General features: G+C 36.9%; 1 protein-coding gene across 1 annotated transcript in view; it reads left to right on the top strand.

The window, feature by feature from the left end:
- Nucleotides 1-507: 507 nt before the first annotated feature.
- Nucleotides 508-23,860, top strand: part of adgrv1 (adhesion G protein-coupled receptor V1) — a 195,036-nt gene continuing 171,683 nt past the window's right edge. Inside the window, exons 1-3 of the mRNA XM_067438222.1 lie at nt 508-775; nt 20,635-20,822; nt 22,510-22,659. Coding sequence (XP_067294323.1) covers nt 20,637-20,822; nt 22,510-22,659 — 336 coding nt within the window. The 5' untranslated portion in view covers nt 508-775; nt 20,635-20,636. The remainder of the gene's footprint in view (nt 776-20,634; nt 20,823-22,509; nt 22,660-23,860) is intronic.

Raw genomic sequence — 23,860 nt, 5'->3', positions numbered from 1 at the left:
TAATTTGATGGAAAAAAGCCTAGTAGCTATTAATATTTTAAAAGTATTATTACAATTTTAAATTATTTGTTCTTGTATTTTAATTTTAAAATATAATGTAGCCATCCAAGTGAAGGCAAAGCTGGATTTTTTTTAGCAGCCATGCCAATGAACTTTCAGAGATCCTTCTATGTGGCTAAGAGTTCAGTATGTCTTAAAATACACCAGCCTCTAGTAAATCAAGTCTGCTTTATTAAAGTGGCACGTTGAAAGTCCTGTTTAATCATGGGTGCATTGCATTTGAATCGTTTGTGGGAGCTGCAGTGTAGCGGTGCGCCACAGGTTGATTTTTAGAAATGTCATTTGCCATCCTCCACAAATAGCCTTTCCGCCTGAGGAAGACAGATCGCTGGGTGGAGCTGTTCCCTCGATCTCTCAAGCAAGGAGGTTAATGAGATTAGCACATCCCTGCTCAGACAAGACAAGGCTCTTCCCAAGTCCTCTAGTTCAGACGGGACAAGCGTTTAAACGGACTGCATGGCAACGCATGTCGAGATTCACGCGCATCCACACGCACCTCGCATGGACTGGAGAACCAAACCAGCGTCCTGCATGAAAAGCCACTCTTGCCCAAACTGATTGAGCTGTTCAAGAGCAACTTCTGTGCGGGAACAGTGGAAGCGCAGCGCGATTGTCACGATGTATTTATCATCCCATTGACGGACACAGCGCTGACCGGTTCAATATACCCCGGACCTTTTGTCATTTGCCTTGGAGTGTTACAACAAAGTGTTAGGTAAGTCATTTATATATCAGCTTGCATGTTTATCACTTTGTTTTGTGCACCAGTGCTGTGCAACAATTTAATGAAATTGCCCGTTAAATGTTGTACAATCGTTCCGGTCAGTTTATTACAGCATGCTGCGCGAGATATTTCATTTTTTAAGTGTGCTGTTTTTTTTTTTCTTTCTTCCTTTTTAAAAATAAAATAATAAAATCCGATCGTTTAATAACACAACTCCTAATTTCAGAATGGCCGAGACATTAAATATCAAGAGTTTATACACTTTAATACTATATATAGTTATATATGTTATAGTTTATATGTTAGTTTGCCTCTGGCACATAACGGACTGCTGGTACAATCACTTCATGCTTTTAAAATTTTGGGATAGGTTTATTCTTCCTCACGTTATACTAATCGCATCGTTTATAAACATTTGAACGTTAAATCAATTCATCGCTTGTGGATGAGAGGCCATTCTCCTGCGCTTCCATGGTTACTGTGAGGGTCTTCAGCGCGCTTTGTGTCTCTTTCCTCCCGCTCCCATTGAGATAAAACAACAGTCGGCGGGGCTCCTCCCCACACAGGGGCTTTGAGATGGGACGCGCTCGCGATGCCCCCTGTCATCCACAACTCAAACGGTGATCTCACTCATCATTACGCACAACAGTTTAGGGGATGTGAGGGTCCCTTCTCTGTTTAGGGTCCCTAAAGTTTTGCCTGTCTCACAAGTTAGTCATGACTCCTGCAGTGTCAGTTGATTACTTCTGAAATGTTACTGATTTCACATGAAATTGTAATAAGTAACTTTATCTTTTAGATGACACTTTTAGGTAATCCAATGTGGTTATGTCTGGACTATTGCACTAGTGTGGCAAAAACAAAACAATTAATTAATTAAGATATCCATCAATAAAAAGCTGTAATCTGAAATATTACTTTTACACAGTGCTGGCCGGGTTATTAACTCCTAGTACTGCACATAAATATATTGTTATATACATTTTAAAATACTCAGAGTTACTTTTTTATTGATTACATGTTTATATATTATTCACTCAATAGCAGCAAATTATTTATTATATATTATATCGCTCCAACTCTTCTTTTAAACTTTACTTAGCAAAAAAGCATATTGCATATTCAGAAAGTCTTCTAGTTTTGTGAAATTATGTACAGAGACCAAATGTGGCTATAATTACTTGGAAATTTGAGAGGCCAAAAACATTTGACCACTGGAGTTATAGAATTCATTTCACTTTTAAGGAGCGTTTTTCTCAGCATTGCAACATTGCACATTAAATAAACTCCTGACTAACACATTAATTGTTAGTTTAATTAGTAAGTCATTATGCTATTCATTTGGAAGGTTTTTATCTTTCAAACACATTTGTTTTGTATCGTTTTTATTATTATAAAATGATTTATCTTAATTCAAAATGTTTATGATTTATTTCATTATTATCTTTTCATTAAACTCCCAAACCAGTTTGGGAAACCCTGACATAATATTTTAAAGAACTTCATTTTGTTGATAACAAAGAAAGGAATATATTTTGAAATCAGTATTGTACAATATCCTATTCATTTTAATGTGATAAACGAGTTTGGCCAAAAGTAATCTAAAAGTAATCATAAAGTAATCCGATTATATTACCTTAAATGAGTAATGGATTACGCTTGAAACTACAATTTTTTTCATGTAATAAGGAATCAGTAACAGACTTTTTTGTGAGTAATATACCCAGCGCTTGCAAATTGCATTTTCTTACCAGTCATGCAACATTAGGCCAATACGTATTGTAAACTAGACACATTCAACATGGTTTTATCCAGTCCTTCTGTTTATGTGAATCAACTGGCATCTTTGGTAGTCTGTTTTATAGTTTCGTTTAATTCATTAGGGGCACCCTTTATCTTCTGAATAGATGCTCTGTGACTCAATGGATTGAATGATCTTCTTGCACCCCCCATTATACAGCTTCAGCTGAGCATCATTCAGTGCATGTGATTCACGGCTGGGTGTAACATTTGCAGTGGTCGCCCCTGTTTTTGTACCTCCCCTTAAATAGGGCCTAACATGTTGAGAAAACAGAGAGGATGTAACATAAACACTAAATCCACTGAGATGTGCGAAGCACTGCTTACAGACGGAGCGCAACCGTGATTGATGCCACAAGGAAACAGACCACACAGGGTCCAGCGCGACGAGACAGGTGGAAATAAGACAAAAGAATAAACGTTAAAGTAGGAGGGCTACCTCCTTTACCACACAAGCCTATCTAATCATCGTTCACGAGGAATTGCTAGAATTTTTAGAATTCTGTGCTGTGGCAGAGCAACACATTTTTCCTTAAATAGATTGTGTCTTAATTATTTTCCCAGTGGCTCTTTCCTTCTGCGCTGTCCCTTTGTACTTCAACAGCTGAGTCTGTTCATTGACAACAAAAGCTGCCTCTTCCATATGTCTAAAGCACAGTTGTGTTGAGCAGATTGTTTTGAGACCATTGCAAGCAAGTTCATTTTTGCACATGTATAGGTTTTAGTACAATTAGTTAATTGCCTAAAAGTCTGGTATAAGTAGTGCACATTTGGTATGTCCTCAAAGTCCCCAAAATGGATGGATTCCAATTCCATAATAACTATGTCTTCTGGGGGTCTTATTGCTTTATTTAGAAGAATTAAATAATTAATGGATTAAAAAAGGGATTTAAGGAAATCAATAAATAAATCAATAAATAAATCAATAAATTGGTAGAAATTGTTTTATGTCTATTGTTATGAAGTAATCTACTTGCAAAAACAAAACAAAAAACAAAAAAATGTATATATATATATATATATATATATATATATATATATATATATATATATATATATATATATATATATATATATATATATATATATCTATATATCTATCAATATATAGATATATATATATATATATATATATATATATATATATATATATATATATATATATATATATATATGCACACATTCACTCTTTGTATGTGTAATATGTAAAACATTTAAAATGTTTCTGTCATGTCAAAATCAGTTGTAATTTGTTGAGTTGTATGCATTACTGAATATACCGTCGACCGCTGAACGTTTCTATCTTAAAACAGTTGCCAAATATGAATTGTTTAGCTACTTATCATACGACACATTGCATCGGAATTCACACTAAAAGTAAACTCCGCCTTCTTTGATTTGATTGGCCATCTCACTCATTCTGACAGTGATGCCACTGAGGCAGACCAGTCTAAAAATGTAACATTCAATGGTAAGCGTAATGGTGTGCAATTGCTAATTATTGGTGGGGGACTTGTCCCCTCGATATCTAAGCGGTTACGGCACTGATGGATTCACTCATGTAGTGTTGTCACCATTTTGCCTTTAAAATTGGCTCCAAGGGGACCTTACCAAGTGTTTTGTAATCTGGTTTTAAAGAAACAAGATACAAAAACAGAAAACTAAAAAAACAATAAGATGATGGATAGTCTTCAAGACAGATTAGGTGTCAAATGAACAAAGAACAAAATACTGAAAGGAAAGAAGTATAAATATATCACCATAGCTGAAGTTTGCAAGCCTGGTTGAAAATAATGTTTTCTAGATACAAGAGACCGTTGTATAACAATTTCAACTAATCACACTGTTTTGCTATATTTCATAAATGCATTGCTTTCAGCAGTTCAATTGTTGATTCAGAGATCAGACTTGCAGTGATATCACTTCACATTTATATGGAGCTGAGACAAAACTGAACATGCTGCAGTATGTCTTGGATATTTAAAGAGTCTTGCCAAAGTGTGCTAAAAATGTCAAAATACAAATTTGTTTACTAAAACCTGAGACCTGACTAAGCAAAACTGTAACTGGACACTGAAGTGCTAATTTAAGAGTTAACTGTCATTTCACTCGTATTGAAGTAAAAATTCCTCATCTGAAAAGTTTTTATTTTTTTTAAAAAAATTGTGAAAGCCTTTTAGGAAAACCCCTGGAATAGAAAGTATTTCTATATTGTGATTAGTGTTAGGTTGATGGTTGAAAGCATTACAAGTTTATATCAATTAAATGGATGAATCATTGTGCTCTTAAACTTGCTCGTTTTGTGTCTGTTTAACACCTGTCCTGTTCATTTAATGTCAGTTTAAAAGTCTATTTGGAAACCAACCCACGGGTGAAATAGTAGCCTTTTTTTCAAGTTTACATCACTTTTAATCAGTTTTATAATTTCACACCTTCTTAGCAAAATTAGGGTTCCCACCAGCCTGGGGCCTCTGCTAAAACAAAATCCCCAAGCATGTCACCGAGCATGTGGAGAAACTCAATTCACTTCTGTAAATGCCAGACAAAGACCCCAGACCCAAAGCAGTAAAAAACACAGTGGGAGTATGTCACTGGTTTTCGACGAGTGGGTTGGTAGTTCATGCGCAGACAGGGCTAAATTCAAACAGAATTTTGATAAATGTGGACCGTTTGACTCGTAACAATCCGTCACTGTCATTCTTGTAAAAGTTTTGATAAAAAGATTCATAGCCTAATGCTGTTCTCAGTGAGAAACCTTTAATCTCTGAGTTTTCTCTTTTGTTTTGTGGCGCTTATTTAAACGCCACCGAACCAAACATTTTGTTCAAATCAAAAGCTCTTTGTTTATTTCTTTTTACTTTCTTTCTTTCTTTTTTTTCATAAAGGTTACGTTAAGATTTAATTTTATACGGTTATGTTAAGATTATTTTAACTCATCTCATATTGATATATTTATTAAGTTTATTCTTCTTATACACAAAAAAAAGAATGTAGAAATACCAGGTGCCCATTACTTCTCTTTCTATTTCTATGTTCATTTTTTTCATGTGTAATAGACATGAACAAGTTCTTTGAAAAACATCTATGACCTTTGATACATGTCTAGTCTTCATGCTCTTGAGTATGGTTTCACTAATAATAAGCATACATTTGCATAAAACATCCATATTTGTCCATGCCCTTGTTGATCAGAGTATTCAAAACTTGAAAAGTATTAATTTTAAGGTACATTTAGAATCGATAAAAATGTGTGATTAAGTTGTGATTAATCAGGGGATAACTCATGACAATTGTGCATATATATATATATATATATATATATATATATATATATATATATATATATATATATATATATATATATATATATATATATATATGCACACATTCACTCTTTGTATGTCTAATATATATATATGTATGTAGAGAGAGAGAGAGAGAGAGAGAGAGAGAGAGAGAGAGAGAGAGAGAGAGAGAGATTTAGTATTAAAAGTACCAACACATTGATATGTGTTTTTTATGCATATAGTATCATGCATAATTTTAGAAACTCTTTTTTTTCGAATGTAAAGATGTTGTTGTCATAATTCTTAGCATTAGCCAAACTGTCATATCACTTGAGTGGTTGATGCATCATTCATTTAGTCAATTATAACATCACTTAAAGGACAACTCCGGTGAGAAATGAACCTAGGGGTAACTAACAGATGGTTACAGAGTAGATCGTTCTCTGGGATGCGTTTTCATGGAAATCGAATGTAAAGAGTTTTATCTTTAAAAACAGATTAGCTTATAACACTAGTCTATGGGGCACACAGTAGTGAAATTAAATCGCTAGTTAATACCACTAACAAGGCTAAAAAATAGCCCCAGACTAACACGGTAGCATAATGAGGGTCCCTACATGCAAACCGAAGCATTGAGAACTTTGTAAGAGTACAAACAGTTTAATAAAAAGACACTTTATAAACATAGTAGATTACGCGTTCACGGACAGGCGCCATCTTGGAAAACAGTCTTGACTCATCGAGCCACGAGCGCTCTGCTAAGTGATGAACTGTGACTTGGAATCTCATATGGTCCGTTGTTTCCGGAAGAAAACACTGAACACAACAGATAAAATAAATAAATAAAACTAAAAATGTCCATGTCATTACATTTCACAAACTTAATTCCTATCGACCAGCTCACTTAGAACAGCGCTCGTGGATCGATTAGTCGAGACGCATCCCAGAGAACGATCTACTCGGTAACCATCTGTTAATTACCCCTAGGTTCATTTCTCACCGGAGTTGTCCTTAAATACTTTTAAGTTTTCCTTTTGTAAAGTGAAACATATAGGATTATGTCATTTTTGCAGGCATGAATTATTGCGTTTATGTTGCGTTACATGATTCAGTTTATGTTATAGAGCAGATATTTGTAACCTTTTTCAGTATGTTAATCTGTGTGCATCTTCAGCAGTGTGCTGACATATTGCACACAGTATTTTAGTATCTGTTTATTCTGGAGTAGAAAATGGAAGTATGGCAGGATATTCTGAAGCAATGGTCGAGTCCAGCAGCAATCCTGAGGTCTCTTTATTTGTCATGGTCTGCCACAATTGTGTCATGGAGTTTGCTCAAGAGTTTGTTTTTTGTCAACATGCCATTCACTTCTTTTTGACCTTTTTGTAATATAATATGCACTGGTCTTCTACATATGACTTATGAGGTTTTTTTTTGTTTTTGTTTTTTTGAATCCCTATATCTCTAAATCTGGTTATGAGTCTCTCTAAATTGTATTACTTTTTATTTCATTTAATTTGGTGGAATAAGTAAGCTTATTCTAAAATGTTTTTTCACCAAAATATATTTTCCATGTTGCATCACCAATATAATTCCTATTTGTAATCAACAGCGTGAAAAAAACACAATTCTCTGTAACTCTTGCATACCTTGTCTATTGCAAGCGGTTCTATAGAACAACTTTAAGCATCAAAAGAGAAGCTTTATCCTTTTTTTCTGTGGGGTATTGAACTTGAACTGTGACCCTCACTGCCGCTCCTTAAAACCGTTTCATGGCGTGGAGTCACGCTGTGCCCTCTAACGCATGAACAGTGTTCTCCCCGCAGGGCTCGATCGCTCGCTTCTTTTTAAATGCGATTTATTCAACACGGATACATGTGGCATTGATCCATACCACAAGCTATTCTGTAGACCTTTTCCAAGATTTCGGGCTTGATGACTGATCTCTAGATGATCTCGGTCCAATTGTCCACATAGCAGATAGTGTTACGTTTGTTACATAAATGGCTAAAATAAACAGAAATTATCTGACACGTCCAAGGTTTAATGGTGAATGATTTGTGGTGGTCATACGAGACCCTTCGGAGGGTTGAGACCGTTCCAAAAATTCTGATGGTGTATTCAGTCACAATTGGTCTTTAAAAAGTTGCCCATGCCTTTTCACTTTTTAAATGAAAACCAAATACATACTTCTCCCTTATAAAAGTGTCATGTGTTTAATAACGTTTATGAAAAAGGGTTATGTCTAAAGATAAATGATCAGAACTGGCATTTAATAACAAGTTATTGTGTATGTAAATCTCTAGGGTATTGTTATTTTAAGTTGTAGTAATGAGACTATTTAAAGAAATTATTAGCAGAAATACTTTTCCCCCTGGCTGAACTACATTAGTAACTACTTCCTCTTGAGACGTTCATTTATAAATACTCCATCCGGGACGCACTCACCTGTGGTTGGGGCAATAAGGACCCTCCTCCTTGCTGTTTATCTCCTTAGTGTTTATCCTAACACCCAGGGGTCGACATATCTATAGAGCCCTGTCTCTCTTCCTTGAGCTTTCCCTCTTAAGTTGCTAACGCCTGGTGAAAGAGCTTGCCTGACACAATGCAGGCTGGTCAGGGATCATTTTTAGTTGGCGACGCCTACTCATCCATATCCATCCGATTACACTGAAATCATCATGTGTAAATGTAGGGCATTTGTATATAAAGCAGTTTGTTGGAGCAAACACAGTTTAAAGGCTGGACGTCTGTTATCTTCAGTGGGCCCTGAGGCGGGATGTCCTGCTGACCCCTCACTCCCCCGTCTGCGTCTTTCCCCATGCCCCCCTCCAGACTCTCCTTTGCTTTCTCTCTCCCATTGCTTGCGAGTATTTACCCCATTGTGGTTCGTCATGGTGAAGGAATTTCTGAAGTGGGGAATTGAGCAAACTGGGATTGTGTCTGTTTGCCACCTCCCACCTGTTGATCAGGATCTATACTAGTGTGTACTAGGGTTTTTAGACTAGTGCCTTCTTCTTCTTCCGAGTGGAAATAAAAACAACAAGTTTTATTTTAAATAAAATACGGAAGGTGGTAGGGCAGAGGCTAGATATTTGACTTTATACAGTTTTAAAGATGGATATTTTTCTTACAAAAACCCATCGATTTGCTTCAGAAGGCCTGTATTAACCGCCAGAGCCGTATGGATTACTTTTATAATGGATGGATGCACTTTTTCTGAGCTTCAAACTCAATGAACCCAGTCACTAACATTATACAGCTTGGAAGTATCAAGATATGTATTAATATATATCTGATTGTGATCATCAGAAAGAAGAAAGAAATGTACACCTAGATTGGCTTTAGGGTAAATCATGGGGTCATTTTAATTTTAAAGTGAACTAATCCTTTAAGGGTTTAACTTTTATAATGTACCATGTATCTAAAATTAAAATTGTGTTGCATTTTTTTTTTCATCATAGTTGAATGTCATCTTAGTTGTCCGTTTTCGTTTTTAAATTTTGGTTTATAAAAATGTTTTATTGTAGTTTTTGTTTTAGCTTTTGTTAACAGTTACCGAAGGAAAGCATATAGTTCTTACAGTCATGGTATCACAAAGCAGAATTACCCCAACACTTTCTCATTTGCCATTGACCATAAAAAACACATAGCCCCGCCTTAAACCAATCATGTAGGTTTGAGGCGGGGCTATGTGTTTTTTACACATAGGCGGGGATATATATATATATATATATATATATATATATATATATATATATATATATATATATATATATATATATATATATATATATATATATATATATATATATATATATATAAAAAAAAATTGAGGTGGGATATTAACATAGAAACTCTATTTACAGTTGACATTGAATTTAAAGTAGCAGAACAGGTGTAACATTTGAAAAGACACTTTGGACAATAATGTGGGAACCCAAACTTTACTGCCGACTCTGTGGGTCCGCAGCCACTGATTCAGAGTCAGTGAGGGGGCTACACTTGATCGGGGATTTGCTCTGTCCTCAATCCAGCCATCTGTCCTGTGGCTGCCAAACTCAGCAGATTGAAGAGGCCGGGACAGAAATTTCCCACATCTCTCGCTCGTTAAATGAGGTATGGGAGGGAAAACCGAGGGAGAAAGAGAACTATCTGTCTGAATGGGGGCTTGATTCGGTCTACTGGAAGGCTGAAGTACCCGCGTTTTAAAAAAAGAGTGGGGAAAAGAAGAAAAACTAGAGAAAACAATGTTGCAAAAAAAAAAAAAGAGTACAACACTGAGCCTCCTAAAATCTTCAGTGTGTGTGTGTGTGTGTGTGTCTGTGAATCGTGAGTGCCCTGCCTTTCTCAAGCGCACACACCCCCGATTCAGTATTCGAGGCTGAAAAGAAAGGCAATTAGCATTTCAGCCAAGGTCCGACTGGCTACATGCGATGAAGCAATAAGCTTTATAATTTGCTTTTCTTCTCTTCGCTGCCATTGAGAGGCTTTTCCTTGTTTAATCCCTTGAAAGTGCATTTCTCTTCACTCTCATCCATTGTTTGCCCATCGGTCATGGAGTTTTGCGGCCTCTGGAACGTTCACCATGTGAAATTCAATGGGATCTTTTTTTCTGGTCCTATACCCATATATTGAGAGTAGAAAAAAAGTCATTGTGTTTTTTGGAACAGGGACGCAGGATGCAGTTGGCTCAAGTTGAAAGGGTCAGACGACGGCCCGAGGACAATACCTTTGAGATATTTTCTTCTTTTTTTTCTCTTTGCTCTCTGACCAGCATGGACTTGATTGGCATGTAGTCCCTCGACTAGAAGCTAATGTTGGGTTTAAATGTACCGTATGACAATACGGAAACAGAGCTTTTGTTATTTTTTGTTATTCCAAGTGGATATTTTCATATTCTCTGCTTTCATTCCTCAGAAGGAATGGCATCTCCTCTTACTCAACTCTCGCAGCACCCACTCACATGCACACTTTCGTGCACTAATTCTAGGTTCCCTGTATCTTTCAAAATAAACAGAAACATTTCGGGCAGTGTTCAGCAAATGAGTGTCTCACCAATGAAAAGCTGTGGTCCTAAGATACTCTCTTCAGATGTAATGATGTATGTTTTACCAGACTCAGTTATTAAATGTTTTTAGTTTCCCAACCTCGAGATGTTCAGAATATCGGCCTGTCTAAAAATACTTGAGGGGCTACAACAAGAGTGGCAATTATTGGCTTTTGAGCTCTCCATATATGGGAGCCCTGAAAGTTCCCAGAACTTTCTGAATGAGGTCGGTTTCTGAGGTAACAGAGCATGTTGTCTCGTTTCTGCTGCTTCACTGGTGTGTTTGTGCTGTTACTACATACCAATGTAATATCACCACACTCCAGTGGTGTACTTCAGTTTATTATTCACATATGAGCCTATGCTCCAAAGTATGGGCTATATTAATACCAGTCTGGTTGTGTGCTTTTTAAAGCTGATCAAACTCATAATGTGGTCGGTGTCATATGGGTGAGGCTCTGTATCCTTCATCAGTTTTTAAAGTATAATGAAGCAGTGACTGAGCTTTTGGTGTCACCGCTACAAAGGAATCAGTCTGCCAAGTTGCTGAGTCATAATTGATCAGCTTTGACCAGCATAACCCCAAATGACCTTGAGCCAGCATTAAGATAGACATAGCTTAATCTGACACTTTACAGTGCAATAACATAACCTACAAATTAAGTCATGTTCATATTTATGATGACACTTTTCCAAAACATAGTGCGATACCTTGATAACTACTATTGCCTAGGCAGCATCCTAAATGAAGCAGAGGCAGACAGTAGCAAAGTATTTTTACTTTGCAAGTAATTTTATTTTTCAAGTACATGTACTTTATCAGTGTACTTCTTAGCGTGTACTTCACAACTTTCCGAAGCATATTATTGTACTTTTTCCTGCACTGCGTTTCATATTGAATATCATTTAATACTTAATTACATTCAAAATATTCAAAGTAAGAAAATACAACATTTTTAATGTAGCTAATTAAAATTACATGTAGCGCAGTAAAAAACACTGATAAAGTACATTTACTTGACATGTTTGAGTTGAAAGTAAAAATACTTCACTACTGTCTGCTTCTGAACTGAAGTGGAACCTCAGAAGTGCCCAATTTGGAACAGTCAGGACATTATAAAAGGACTTATTAGAGTTGATAAGCTAACAAAGTAATTCTAATATACAGGGGTTTTCAAAATGTTATGATGCTAAGTACCCCTTTGCGAGGGGGACTCTTTTGAAAATGTAAAGGCTATATGATTGTTAAAACATCAAGGGCACAAGACGGTCCAGTGGAGAAAAATTTGAGAAGAGAGAAACATATTTTTTATGCATGTACTTTTTGGTGGTTCTCAACCTTACTGACTTGCAGGATCTGCATTGTGCTACACAACATTAATGCCCCTAATATAAGCTGTGCTACACAACATTAATGCCCCTAATATAAGCTATAATATTTCCCCTGGTATGTTCTGCTGTAATTATGTCAAATCTGCTGGTTATAAAACTTGTAACACAAGGTTTGAGTGTCAGTATATTAAATGTACACAATCACATTTTTTTTGTCACATTCAAGAAGTTCACATGTTATTTAATAAACAATAGTATAATCAGTTTACACCTTGTTTTTTTGAGTTTTTGATTTTAAAGCTACACTGTTTGATATTTTCCCCCATCTAGTGGTGAATAGGTATATGAACATCCAGTGAATAATAGTTTCTGCTCCTCTCAATTTCGATTTCGTTTCAACTCCTACGGTGGCCGATTTAGTCATGGCTTCCGTTCGACCTCTTCGGTGAGTGTTGCTTCAACTCAAGTGATAAGGTAATTTTTGAAAACTATTATAATTTGCAGTTATTTAATTTACCAAATGATCTATGATCAAATTAATCTATGTAAAATGAATAATAGTTTTACGTTTGCGTTATTTTTAACCAGTTCATTGCTAACATCAGCTATCAGGTTCCCAGACAAATGCAAGCTAATCTTAGTAAAGTAACTTTTATCAGTGCTATCGTTATTCTGTATATTGTACAACACCACTAGCGTAAGGCAAACAAATTATAATGCAATTAAAATATTAATCTCATGTTATCCGTCATAGAACACGGATTTATGTTACAAGGTAAACAATACTTTTTCATCATTGACGCGAGGAAAACTATCCTAGACGTCGTTCTAGTGTTATGCACAGCACACCATGATATAATTAGCCAAGCAACAATAAAACGTCCAGTATACACAAATAGGCTGAATTAATATTACCTGTCTAGAAGAAAGCAGGCAACGTCGGCGTTCTTTTTAAAATCGTTGCTCCTCATGAGCTCTTTCCATCTTGGAAAGGCCACTCCAATATTTACTTTTGTCTTGTTGATTTGCCTGTTGCGTTGCCGTCTTAATTCTCTTTTCCGCTTCCTTGGCGACTCTGATACATATCCCGCAATGTTACTAGGTCCCCGACCCGGGTCGAATTCGGTAATCAATTCCGCGACGTGGTTGCTTTCACACAGAAGGCGACCCGGCAATGTTCCGGGAATATTGCGGGTCCGACGTGCAGTGTGAAAGGGGCTTAAGAGTGATGATCCTCCATCATCATATAGCAGCCTCAAGCAATCCTCCTCTTCACATTCGACACAGTGCCATCGAGTGTAAAAACGCGAAAAGCGAAGCTTGAATTTACGGGTATGTCCCTCTTTGGCAAATGTACTTTCAAGATGGAGGAGCAACATGGCGAACGCCATCCGAACCCTAACCCGTATGTATTTTCTATGGTATATTATAAAATTACGAGAATGCATTATTACTTGAAAGAAGTAAATATACATTAATGAGCACATATATTTTTGAAAGAACTAAGTGATTTTAGCTAAGAATAAACTAAAAAAGTTACACAGTGTAGCTTTAATGAAGTTTGATTTATTTTAATACAACACAATTGTAATAGTTTTACAGGGATAGTTCACCCAAATGTTATGAAAATGTTATTTTTATCTGCTTACCCTCAGGGCATCCAAGAGGTAGGTGTTTTTGTTTCTTCAGAACACATCTTGTTTGCAATTTAACTCCAACCGTTGCTCATATAATGCATGCCAATGGGATGTTTCCTATGAGAGTCACTATGAGAGTAAAAAACATACAAATCCATATTAAACCCTGCAGCTTGTGACGATATCTGCGAGGAACCGAACAGTATTTATGTTGTTTTTTTACCTCATAGCAGACAAATCTCATCTAATATTCCCAATGTCATTACTTCCGTCGAGTAAGGCCAAAAACTGGTCCAATCATAGATATGTATATATATAATCCTCATTAGTGCCTGTGTGGATCGGTCGAATGAGGCTGTACACATATCTATGATCACGCCGTTGTTTTGACCTTCTTCAGCGGAAGTAATGTCATTGGGAACACTGGATGAGATTTGTCTGATATGAGGTAAAACATACCATAAATACTGTTCAGTTACTCGCAGAAACCGCTTGTTTCGTGTCTTAAGACATCAATTTGTCGCCACGAGCCACAGGGTTTAACATGGATTTGTATGTCTATGTGTTTTTTACTCTCATAGTGGCTTTCATAGAAAACATCCCATTGACATGCACTATACGAGCAATGGTTGGAGTTAAAAATCTTCATTTGTGTGCTACTGAAGAAACAAACACACCTATATCTTGGATGCCCTGGGATAAGCAGATAAACATCAAATTTTCATTTTTTGGTGAACTATCCCTTTACGTCATCCTCTCATTGTCACCTCTGTTCAGGATACATGCGATGCTGGCTTAGAATAAAGAAAAATGAAGTTACTCTATTGAAACAGACTTTAGTGTTGACAATGTTGCCTTTAAATGCTGCCTGCGTACTAGTATATTATGCTAGAATAGATATTTAACTTACCATTTGGAATGTTCCCAGTGTTTATGATATTTTCAAAATTTAGCTATTGTTAGCTTACATGAGCTACATGAGACATGCAATGGGTTACTTCTACTACCATGTCATGTGCTGTGATAAATGTGACTGCATATTACCAAAGCTTACCACAGTCTCATCAGACAGGTTGTTACAGAAGTAGACAGACCATTAGATTAAGTCAAGCCTGCAATTTGGATTCAGTGCATGCTGTTATTATTTTGAGCTCCAAGCAAAAGTGGCTAGAGTATAGGAAACTTGAGTGTATTTCTCCTTGAAAATAGTAATTAGGAATGTTACGAGAAAGTTTGAAAACATTGCATGTAGTACACCACACTGACTTGGGTGCTCTAGTCACTCTGGTACATGGAGTCAAGGTGTGTGACCTCACTGAAGGCTCAATGTATTGCATAACACACACGCGCACACACACACTCTCCTTGTTGCTTAGTACTGGCTGTGAAGTCTTGCTGATTGAATAATTGATGTTAAGATTATGGATCCTGCTGCCGGGCAGGGGTAACACTAGAGGCGGCTGCTGGGCCAGCAGCGTAGACCCGTAACCGTACACTTTATCACATCCTCAGCCAGGCGATCCAGTGTAATTGCTGAAGTCTCAGTTACGTTAAGAGGCATGGCTGCCATGTGAACCCGTTGCATGAGGTGATGGGGTCAAACTCTCATCAGGGTTCATTGATCTTAATATTAAATGGATAATGCAACCAAAAATTATAACCCGTGCCAAGCATAAACTACTTTGTTTCTTCCATGGAATACAACAGAAGATATTTCTGCTGCTTTTAGTCATAGTCAATGGGATCCAAAAACAACAATACTGGACCCAGTTGACTTTCATTGTATGGACAAAAACACTGAAATGGTCTTTAAAATATCTGTGTGTGTGTGTGTGTGTGTGTGTGTGTGTGTGTGTGTGTGTGTGTGTGTGTGTGTGTGCGTGCTTCATAGAAGAAATACAATTATACAGTTTTGGAACGACATGAGGGCGAGTAAATAATGACAGATTTTTTTCACTTTGGGGGGAACTATACTTTAAAGAGACCAAGTATAATAAATAAATGAATCCCCCAGAGTTACGCACAGTGGGCAAATATCCCACATGCTAATCTGCTAATCTGACTGAATTAAGTAGCTTACTCAGCATCAACGATGAATTACACATGCCATTATAATCAAGTTTCCTGGCATGGGCAGGCATGCATTTTTATTGTAATGAGTAATTCCAGAATGCTATCTGTAAAAACCACTGAGAAGATATAAATCACCTCAAGCAGTTTGTTTTTGAAAGTAAAAGAGGTGAAGTATGCTAAAGGATTTGGTTGACTGAACAGAGATAACCATGTCGAATGAGAGAGAGACCACCTGAGGCGCTGTATTGACTTAACAGCACACTTCCAGAGTGCAAAAAGGCATCTGTATCTCCCACTTCAGGGGAGTAGCTTTCTGTTGCATATTCACCCAAAATTCATGCCTTCTTCCATCTGTAGTTTTTTATTTTGGCATTTGGACCATGTCTGATATACAATGAATGGCAAAGGGCTTCTGCTGCGGGCCTCCCGTGTGCCTGAGGGAAAAGAGAGTAGCTTGACTGCGAAAACCATCTTCATTCTGTCTTTGAAAATGAGACATCTCTACAATAGACTGTCCTGGGGTCAGCCTAAGAGCCAAACCACCAGTGTCTTGGCGGTTCGGTGGCCTCCTGGTCATTGATAAATCGTTTGATGTTCTTCAGGCCAACATGTCCTGCGGTGATCTGGCAAAGGGTGTGTAGCGTCTCTCAGTGTCTGTCTTTATCAATGTCAGGAGATGCGGCCAAAGAGGCCGTGGTAACCTCTGGGTTGACTGATGGCCTAAACATCTCCGTGAATTGCTTGAACCTCCAGAATAACAAATACACAAAGATGCTTTATTAATAAGCCAAACCGTGTTTGCCAAGTCAAGTACATCTATCAGTTCCCAAAAAATATAGCATGATATAATGGATTTAAAATGCAATAACTCGTTAACTTTTATCTTGTTCATCCATCCATCCATCCATCCATCCATCCATCCATCCATCCATCCATCCATCCATCCATCCATCCATCCATCCAGTTAAATACACTCAAAAGTATTCAAGAGTACATTTATAAAAAAATGCACATGCTGTCACACAGTGGCTGTAGAGAACGACAGAGAATCCAAAAGAAACACTTTATTATAAAAGAGAATAAACACGCAGGAGTTCACAGGAGAGATCATGGAGAAACACAAACACTCTTCCATAAATGACACAGGACAAAGTACTAAGGAAAACACAGGGCTTAAATGCATGGGGAGTGATGAGGATTACACAATTAAACAACATGTGAATGAAGTCAGTAACTATGGGAACAAACAAGTGAACTAATGACAGAGAACAAACATATTCAAACATAATCTGAACATTTACAAATATACACATTAAATATGCCCTGTACACTACATTAAAAATAAGAAAATCTCCCTTTTCTTTGTCGTGGACATTTTCTCTCTCTTTACAATATGTCATTGATGCATAAACACATCGCTGGATGGAAGTAAGAGCATATTGGGATTGTAAGAGATTTGGAGTATTTATCAAAAAATAAAATTATCAAAAATTGCTGAGAATATTATTGAGAATATGGTTTTATCAGAATTTGAAGTACAAATGGCATATAAAATATTGTTATTATTTACAGCTTTATGGATTTAGCATTTATTTTTACAGTCCTAAATTTAATTAGGATTATTATTAGCAGGAATTTGATATTAGGTAGCATATTATCATGCAAGCTAACAAAAATGAATAAGAGAGCGGTGCTGGTGCAGATGTGTGTATGTTGTGTATTGAGTCTGAACAAGTCAGGAAGTTCCCAGCTCTGGGGGAGAAGCAGGGTTGAATACCAGGCTTTCCCCTCTACTGTCCCGGCTTTGTACTCTCACCCCAGGCCTTAGCCCGCCAGCAGCCGCTAATCCAGTTTTGATAGCATTCACGTCCCCCCTTCCGTGCTGTCCTGCCTGCCTGCCTGCCCGCCTCTTGTCATCACAACACACACACACACACACACACACACACACACACACACACACACACACAAACACACATGCACTTGCCGATGATTTAGATGCACACACACGCACGCATTTACCAATGTTGGACTGAAATTGTACCAAAATGCCTATGGTTGCATTTCTGCCCCTCAAACGTTTATTCTGACTAGCTCAATAGAAAGAACCCCTCAGTAATCTGAAATGGCACCTTGATTGATGAACGCCGTCTGCTCCCAGCAACCTTGTGGCTCAAGAATAACCGCATGATGTAGCAGAAGTGGAACATATGAAGAGCTGAATTTATCCAATGTCCAACTTTCCTTGGTAATTGACTATTCGAAGCAAAAAAGGAAAAACAAGTGACTTCATTCAAAGCTTTTGTATTTACCATGTAATTAGCACAAATATAAAAAGTGTGTCTGCTTCAAAGCAGCAGATGACTAAATAGATGTCCAGACGTTGTTTTGAACATTTTCATGTTTTCTGTTTTCTTAGCCATGACAACAGACTTAAAGAAAAAAAAGGAGACTGATATTGTCGGAGGTCTGCAGTAAAACTTAAAGGTCTCTTTCTCTTCAAAAGAGATGACCACAATAAATGCCTGTCTTAATTGTCTACAATTGTAGGTGACAATAACTGGCATCTGACCGTCAAGGTCAGGAAGCTTAAAGGAAAAGGGTCAGTCATAAAGTCATCTTGATTTGCAAAGTTTTAAAGGGATATTTTAACCATGAATTATTAACTTGTGACGCTCAACCTGTAAGCTGTTGTGTTTGTCCGCGAAACACAAAATAATTTTTGTTTAGAAATTTTCATGAAGATCTTAATAAAGTGACGGCTCCAAAAATAATTAAAACATAGGTTGTCTGAAAAGTCTGGTCCTGCATAGTCTCTCTTAGCCAGACCTTCACAATGATGGCAGGCCTGAACTCTTTCACAGCTTTCATTGGTCAAGAACCGCCCAAGAAGACGTTTGACTGTAATGTAATGCAACCAGTCACAGTTAGTTTTGTTCCGCATCAGGGGTGTACAAAAAATTGAGTTGTTTTTCCCGAAATAACATGCCGTGCATCTATAAATTATTCATTCAAGAATGCTGTGCAAGTTTACTGAAACAATGGAGCAGCAAACTTCACATACTTCTCATACACTCATTGTCACAGTTGTAAACAATTCAACGTTCTTCTTTCACGAGGGAGTTTGGAGTCGCGGCATTTGTTTCCAGGTTGACTGTTAAAGAATGCAACACTCACACACGTCTTGCGGACATCCTGTAGAATTCAACCAATCAGATGATGACTTTGAAACTCCTGAAGAGTTTCCAGAGAATGTGCCATATACATCAGATGTTCAGCCTACGGTCCGTGGGCATGACGTCTGAGACTAGGTTCTGCAAGATTTGACACAAAAATACTCTATCAAACGTCCAACATTAGTTTTTGAAATTTTGTCTATGTTTAGGATGGGAATCCAAGTCTTTAACAGTGTAAAAAGCTCAGTATGCATGATACAGCATTTCACCCCCCCCCCCCCCCCCCCCCCTTTAAGTACAGTGAGTGAATTTACCTAGTTACTGTCCACCTCTGGGCATTAGAAACATTTGTTTGCAAACCTGCCGTGAAATTGCAGTGAAATGTACTCATACAAATAAATAATATACTGCAGAAACTTTCACATAGTTGAAAAATAAATAAATAAATAAATAAACACTTTTACTAGCATTATGATCCTAATGTTATTGATCCCGTGTCAATCTTTTCTCGTTCTCTTACTATTCACACATGAGGCAGTGGGCAGTGCCAAAGACGTGCTGATGTAGACATTGATCTTCTTCTGCTAAGGCGGTCTTTCGTTGAACTTTTATACGTCATAATTCCACACTTTTCAGATCCTGTCGTTTTCTGGCCTTGGTTTCAATACAAGTTTTTGAATAATAAGGAAGTTTTGAGTTTTGACTATAAATTCGCATTGGAATAAAGAGCTGTTTAAAACTCAGGCAGGAATTGAAGGCCATTGATCCTTTTTTCAAAGAGTGCATTAGTACAATTCTCTAATTGTCAATACATCCTTTAGGGTATACATATTAGCTGTTATAATGGTGTAGACTTGATTTGAAAATGTGAAAACTTTGTGCAAGTACCATTCATTTATGCACCACCCTGTCAGATCTACTGTGAGTGAAAGAATGACAGTATCAGAAGCTTGTAATTGTAAATTGAATTGGGTTAATTGTAGCCTGACAAACTCACCATTGACAGAGCTTAATCCGAGGGGCGGGATAAACGGTTGTCTTTCAAACTCCCTCTGCACGCGATAGGATAGCGCTACACCAACCAGAGCAACGAAGGTGAAACAGAGCTTGTTGATAGATTAAACATTCGCTGTATCCGGTCTGCAAAACTCCGAACAGCTTAACTTCTTAACGTCTTCCAGAGTCGCGGTCAGAGCTGATTCGAAAGACTGCCGTTCGCCAGTTTCTGTGGTTACTAGAAGCACGCAAACGCAACTCGGCCGTCGTCATTATGGCCCCGCCCACCGACTCTATACAAGATGTGATTGGCCCGGCAAGAGTTAGGGGAATACAGCTCAGAAGGGTATTGAGAGTTGCTAGACGATACTTGCAGGCAGATTAAATTTGCTGCCGCTAGGGTGCGTCTAGATTTCTAGGCTAGGTTAATTGGTATTTATGCAGTGAAATATTCCCTGCTCAGATGAATGGTCACTGAATACTTTCTTTCTCTCTTCAGGAATGCCAGCTGTTCTCGCTCTAGCTGGCCTGGTTCTGATGCTGCTCACCACAAGCGTTAGGTCCGAGTCGGCAGAGCTGAGGTTCCAGGGCCAAACTCAGTTTGTTGTGAACGAGAGCAGCAGGGCCATAGTGCGTCTTGTGGTGGAACGAGTTGGAGATCCAGTTAATGTCACAGCTCTGATTCTGGTAAGTTTATAAGACCAATCCAAAGAGGCTCCTAATTTTGTTTTGGAGGTGTCTTAAACAGGCTTACATTGATCAAAGATCGAAAATCAGTTACATTTTCTCATAATATACATTGCACATGACTGCATTTTTCAGTGATTCTCAAACGACTCGACTGATGAATCAGTCTCTCTAAATCCCTCTTTCCGCAAGCTACTCTACTCTGCTTTGATTGGCCAGATGACCCAGTCTGTTGTCATCTGTCGCCTATAGCGCATGTTTCAGAAGCTAAACGGCCATTACTATAACAGAACTTCATCTCCATGCGGAGGCTTCCTAATGCTTAGTGATTATTCACACTGTAAAGACAGTAACAATGATGTTGATTTTGCCATATCAATCTGCGCTTGAGTCTGATGATGAAACATTGGACGAACTATTTATTCAACCCGAACCTCGATCTAAAGGACAACCTGAGCAGGACGTTTCTCAGTGATGCGCTACTCATTTTGAGGTACATTATGAGGTGTTGCAACTGTAATTCCTCTAACAGGTGAATGTCCATCAACAAACTGTGTACATTTCTAATTTATTGCGGTGCACAACGGTATCAATAATGGTGCATATGCTAGCCAAGCAATAACATCAACGACTGATGTAACATTAAAGTTTGCAAAACAAATCTGATTCCATCCTTTAACTCAAATTAGTAAGAACACTGTAAAAAAACTGTCAAGTGACTGATCACATCATTTTCAGTTGGCCGAATTGAATTTCTGTGAATTAAATTGCATTAAGTCACAGAATTTCAATTCAGCCAACTGAAAAATGTAGATTTGAAAATTTTCAATTGGATATATATATATATATATATATATATATATATATATATATATATATATATATATATATATATATATATATATATATATATATATATATATATATATATATATATATATATATTTCATTATCTTAATATTTTATTTAATCTGTCAAATAACTAAATCTATCAAGAAATGTCTCCTTTTAATTGTATCATTAGTAAGTCATAATGACACACACAACACACTAATGGCACATAATAAGAGCTTAATGAGTAAGAAATAGGAAGCAAAAGGGACATTTTGTACTAGAGATTCGATTTCGGCTCTGCAGAACTTGAGTCTTTTGAACTAACAGTGCTTCTGTACTGCCTGATGTGTTAATGCCTTAACAGCTGGTTGGGACACAACATCCAAACATCTGTCTGGTAAATCATAGCCGATGCACATATGGCCATAATTAGCATAGAAACACAAATATGCCTACTGTCAAAACAGGCCGTGCCTGTTTAGTGCGCATGGTAAGTGGGCAAGTGTTGCTGGTTCATTGAATGGCTTCCATAAATTCACAGCAGAAGGAAGGATCTAAGACCCCGTTTTGTAGCGGCTTACAGTGGGTGGCATCAAAGCATGTGCTAGAGGTGGCATTTGTCAACCAGATGGTGCGGGTTGAGTTTAAGAAAGGTTAGGGATTTCCCGTCACAAACTTTGAGGTGTTTTATAAAGAACCGTTTTCTTCCAACGCAAGACTTTGTTCAGCACGTTCCAAAAAAGAAAAAAAAGGAACATCTATGCTTTTTAAAAGAACTCTTCCAAAATCTAAGACAATTGATGACTGTTCTGCATGTTCTTATTTTCCCATGCATTATCTTGTGTTTGTCCAGCTTCAGGGAGAGGACACTGGTGACTTTGAGGCCACAACTGCAGCTGCTTTTCTCCTGTCCTCTGAAAGCAGTAAAACTATCTTCATCGCTGTGAGGGATGATGATATACCTGAGGCTGATGAGACCTTTGTGTTCAACCTCCGCCTGCAGGTAATGCTTGAACCAGGAAACACTGACTCTCTGGAGGTGGTTAAAGATCTGTGCATGCAATTAAAAGGGTGTAGGTTCAAATTTAGTAAAAGCTGGCGGATCGTGTCTATGAGCAATTGATTTCAGGTTATTCAAGGGGGTTATTTTACTCGTTTTCTAGTAAAATAAAATCAAATAAGATAAATAAAATGTCCTTAAATATTTATATCTAAGCATACATAAAACAAGACAAAATTAAATAAGCAGCAAAGATGTGTAAGTTAGTAAGGCTCTTTTTCAGAGAAAAAATATATTTAGTGATATTATGTTTTATTTCTGTTACCCCATTATCAAATTATTAGGGTTATTGTTAGTTTTTTAGTTTTTTTTGCATTGCATTGCTTTGCTTTCTTTTGTTTTGTTTTTTTTGCTTTTGTTTTATTTGCTGTTGTTCACTTTTGTTCTCTTTTATTTTTATACTTTTTATACTTTTTAATTTTAGTTTTAGCAATTTTGATTGTCATTTTTATCATTTTTAATATTTTGTATTTAGCTTTAATTTGTTTTATTTCAGTTTAGTTTAACTAATTTTAGCACTTTTTCAAATTTTATAGCAATCTTCAGATTTTACTGCACTTTTTATGTGTACGTTTTTCAAATAATATTTATATTTATTTTATTTTGATTCATGGAAATAATTTGTATTAACTGATTTAATTTTACTTAACAGTAACTACATAGTTTTATGGGATTAATGCTTAAAGCAATAAAACATTTGCTAGTACAAATAAAATAAATTAAAAACAATAAACTTAATAAAATATTAATTATATTTATAAATACATTAAAAATATATATATTCTCAAAAAAGGAAGTTTAAACCTAAAACAGGCAATGTAACAAACTAGTTAAATACTCTTTAGTGTCTTGTTTGGGGCATAAGAAAGATGTTTTCATCAAATCCTTTTGTCATGTATAGCCTGCCGTGCGTTTCCCAAAAGCATCGCTACCCAACTATGGTCGCAAGTTCCATCGTTATCAACATAGTTCAACCAGTCGGGGTTTCCGGAAACAATAGTTCCAACGAACTTTCGTTAACAGTGTCGCAAAATTGTGTGGTTGCAACGACAGCACGCAGTCTTCATGTCCATAATTTATAGCAAAAAATCTAGCATGAATTTGATCTCAAAATAATTAATTAAAAGCAGTTGTTACTCCACCA

This window comes from Pseudorasbora parva, chromosome 3 (genome assembly GCF_024679245.1).
Source record: "Pseudorasbora parva isolate DD20220531a chromosome 3, ASM2467924v1, whole genome shotgun sequence".
Lineage (NCBI taxonomy): Eukaryota > Metazoa > Chordata > Actinopteri > Cypriniformes > Gobionidae > Pseudorasbora > Pseudorasbora parva.
This window is presented reverse-complemented; position numbering and strand designations above follow the sequence as displayed.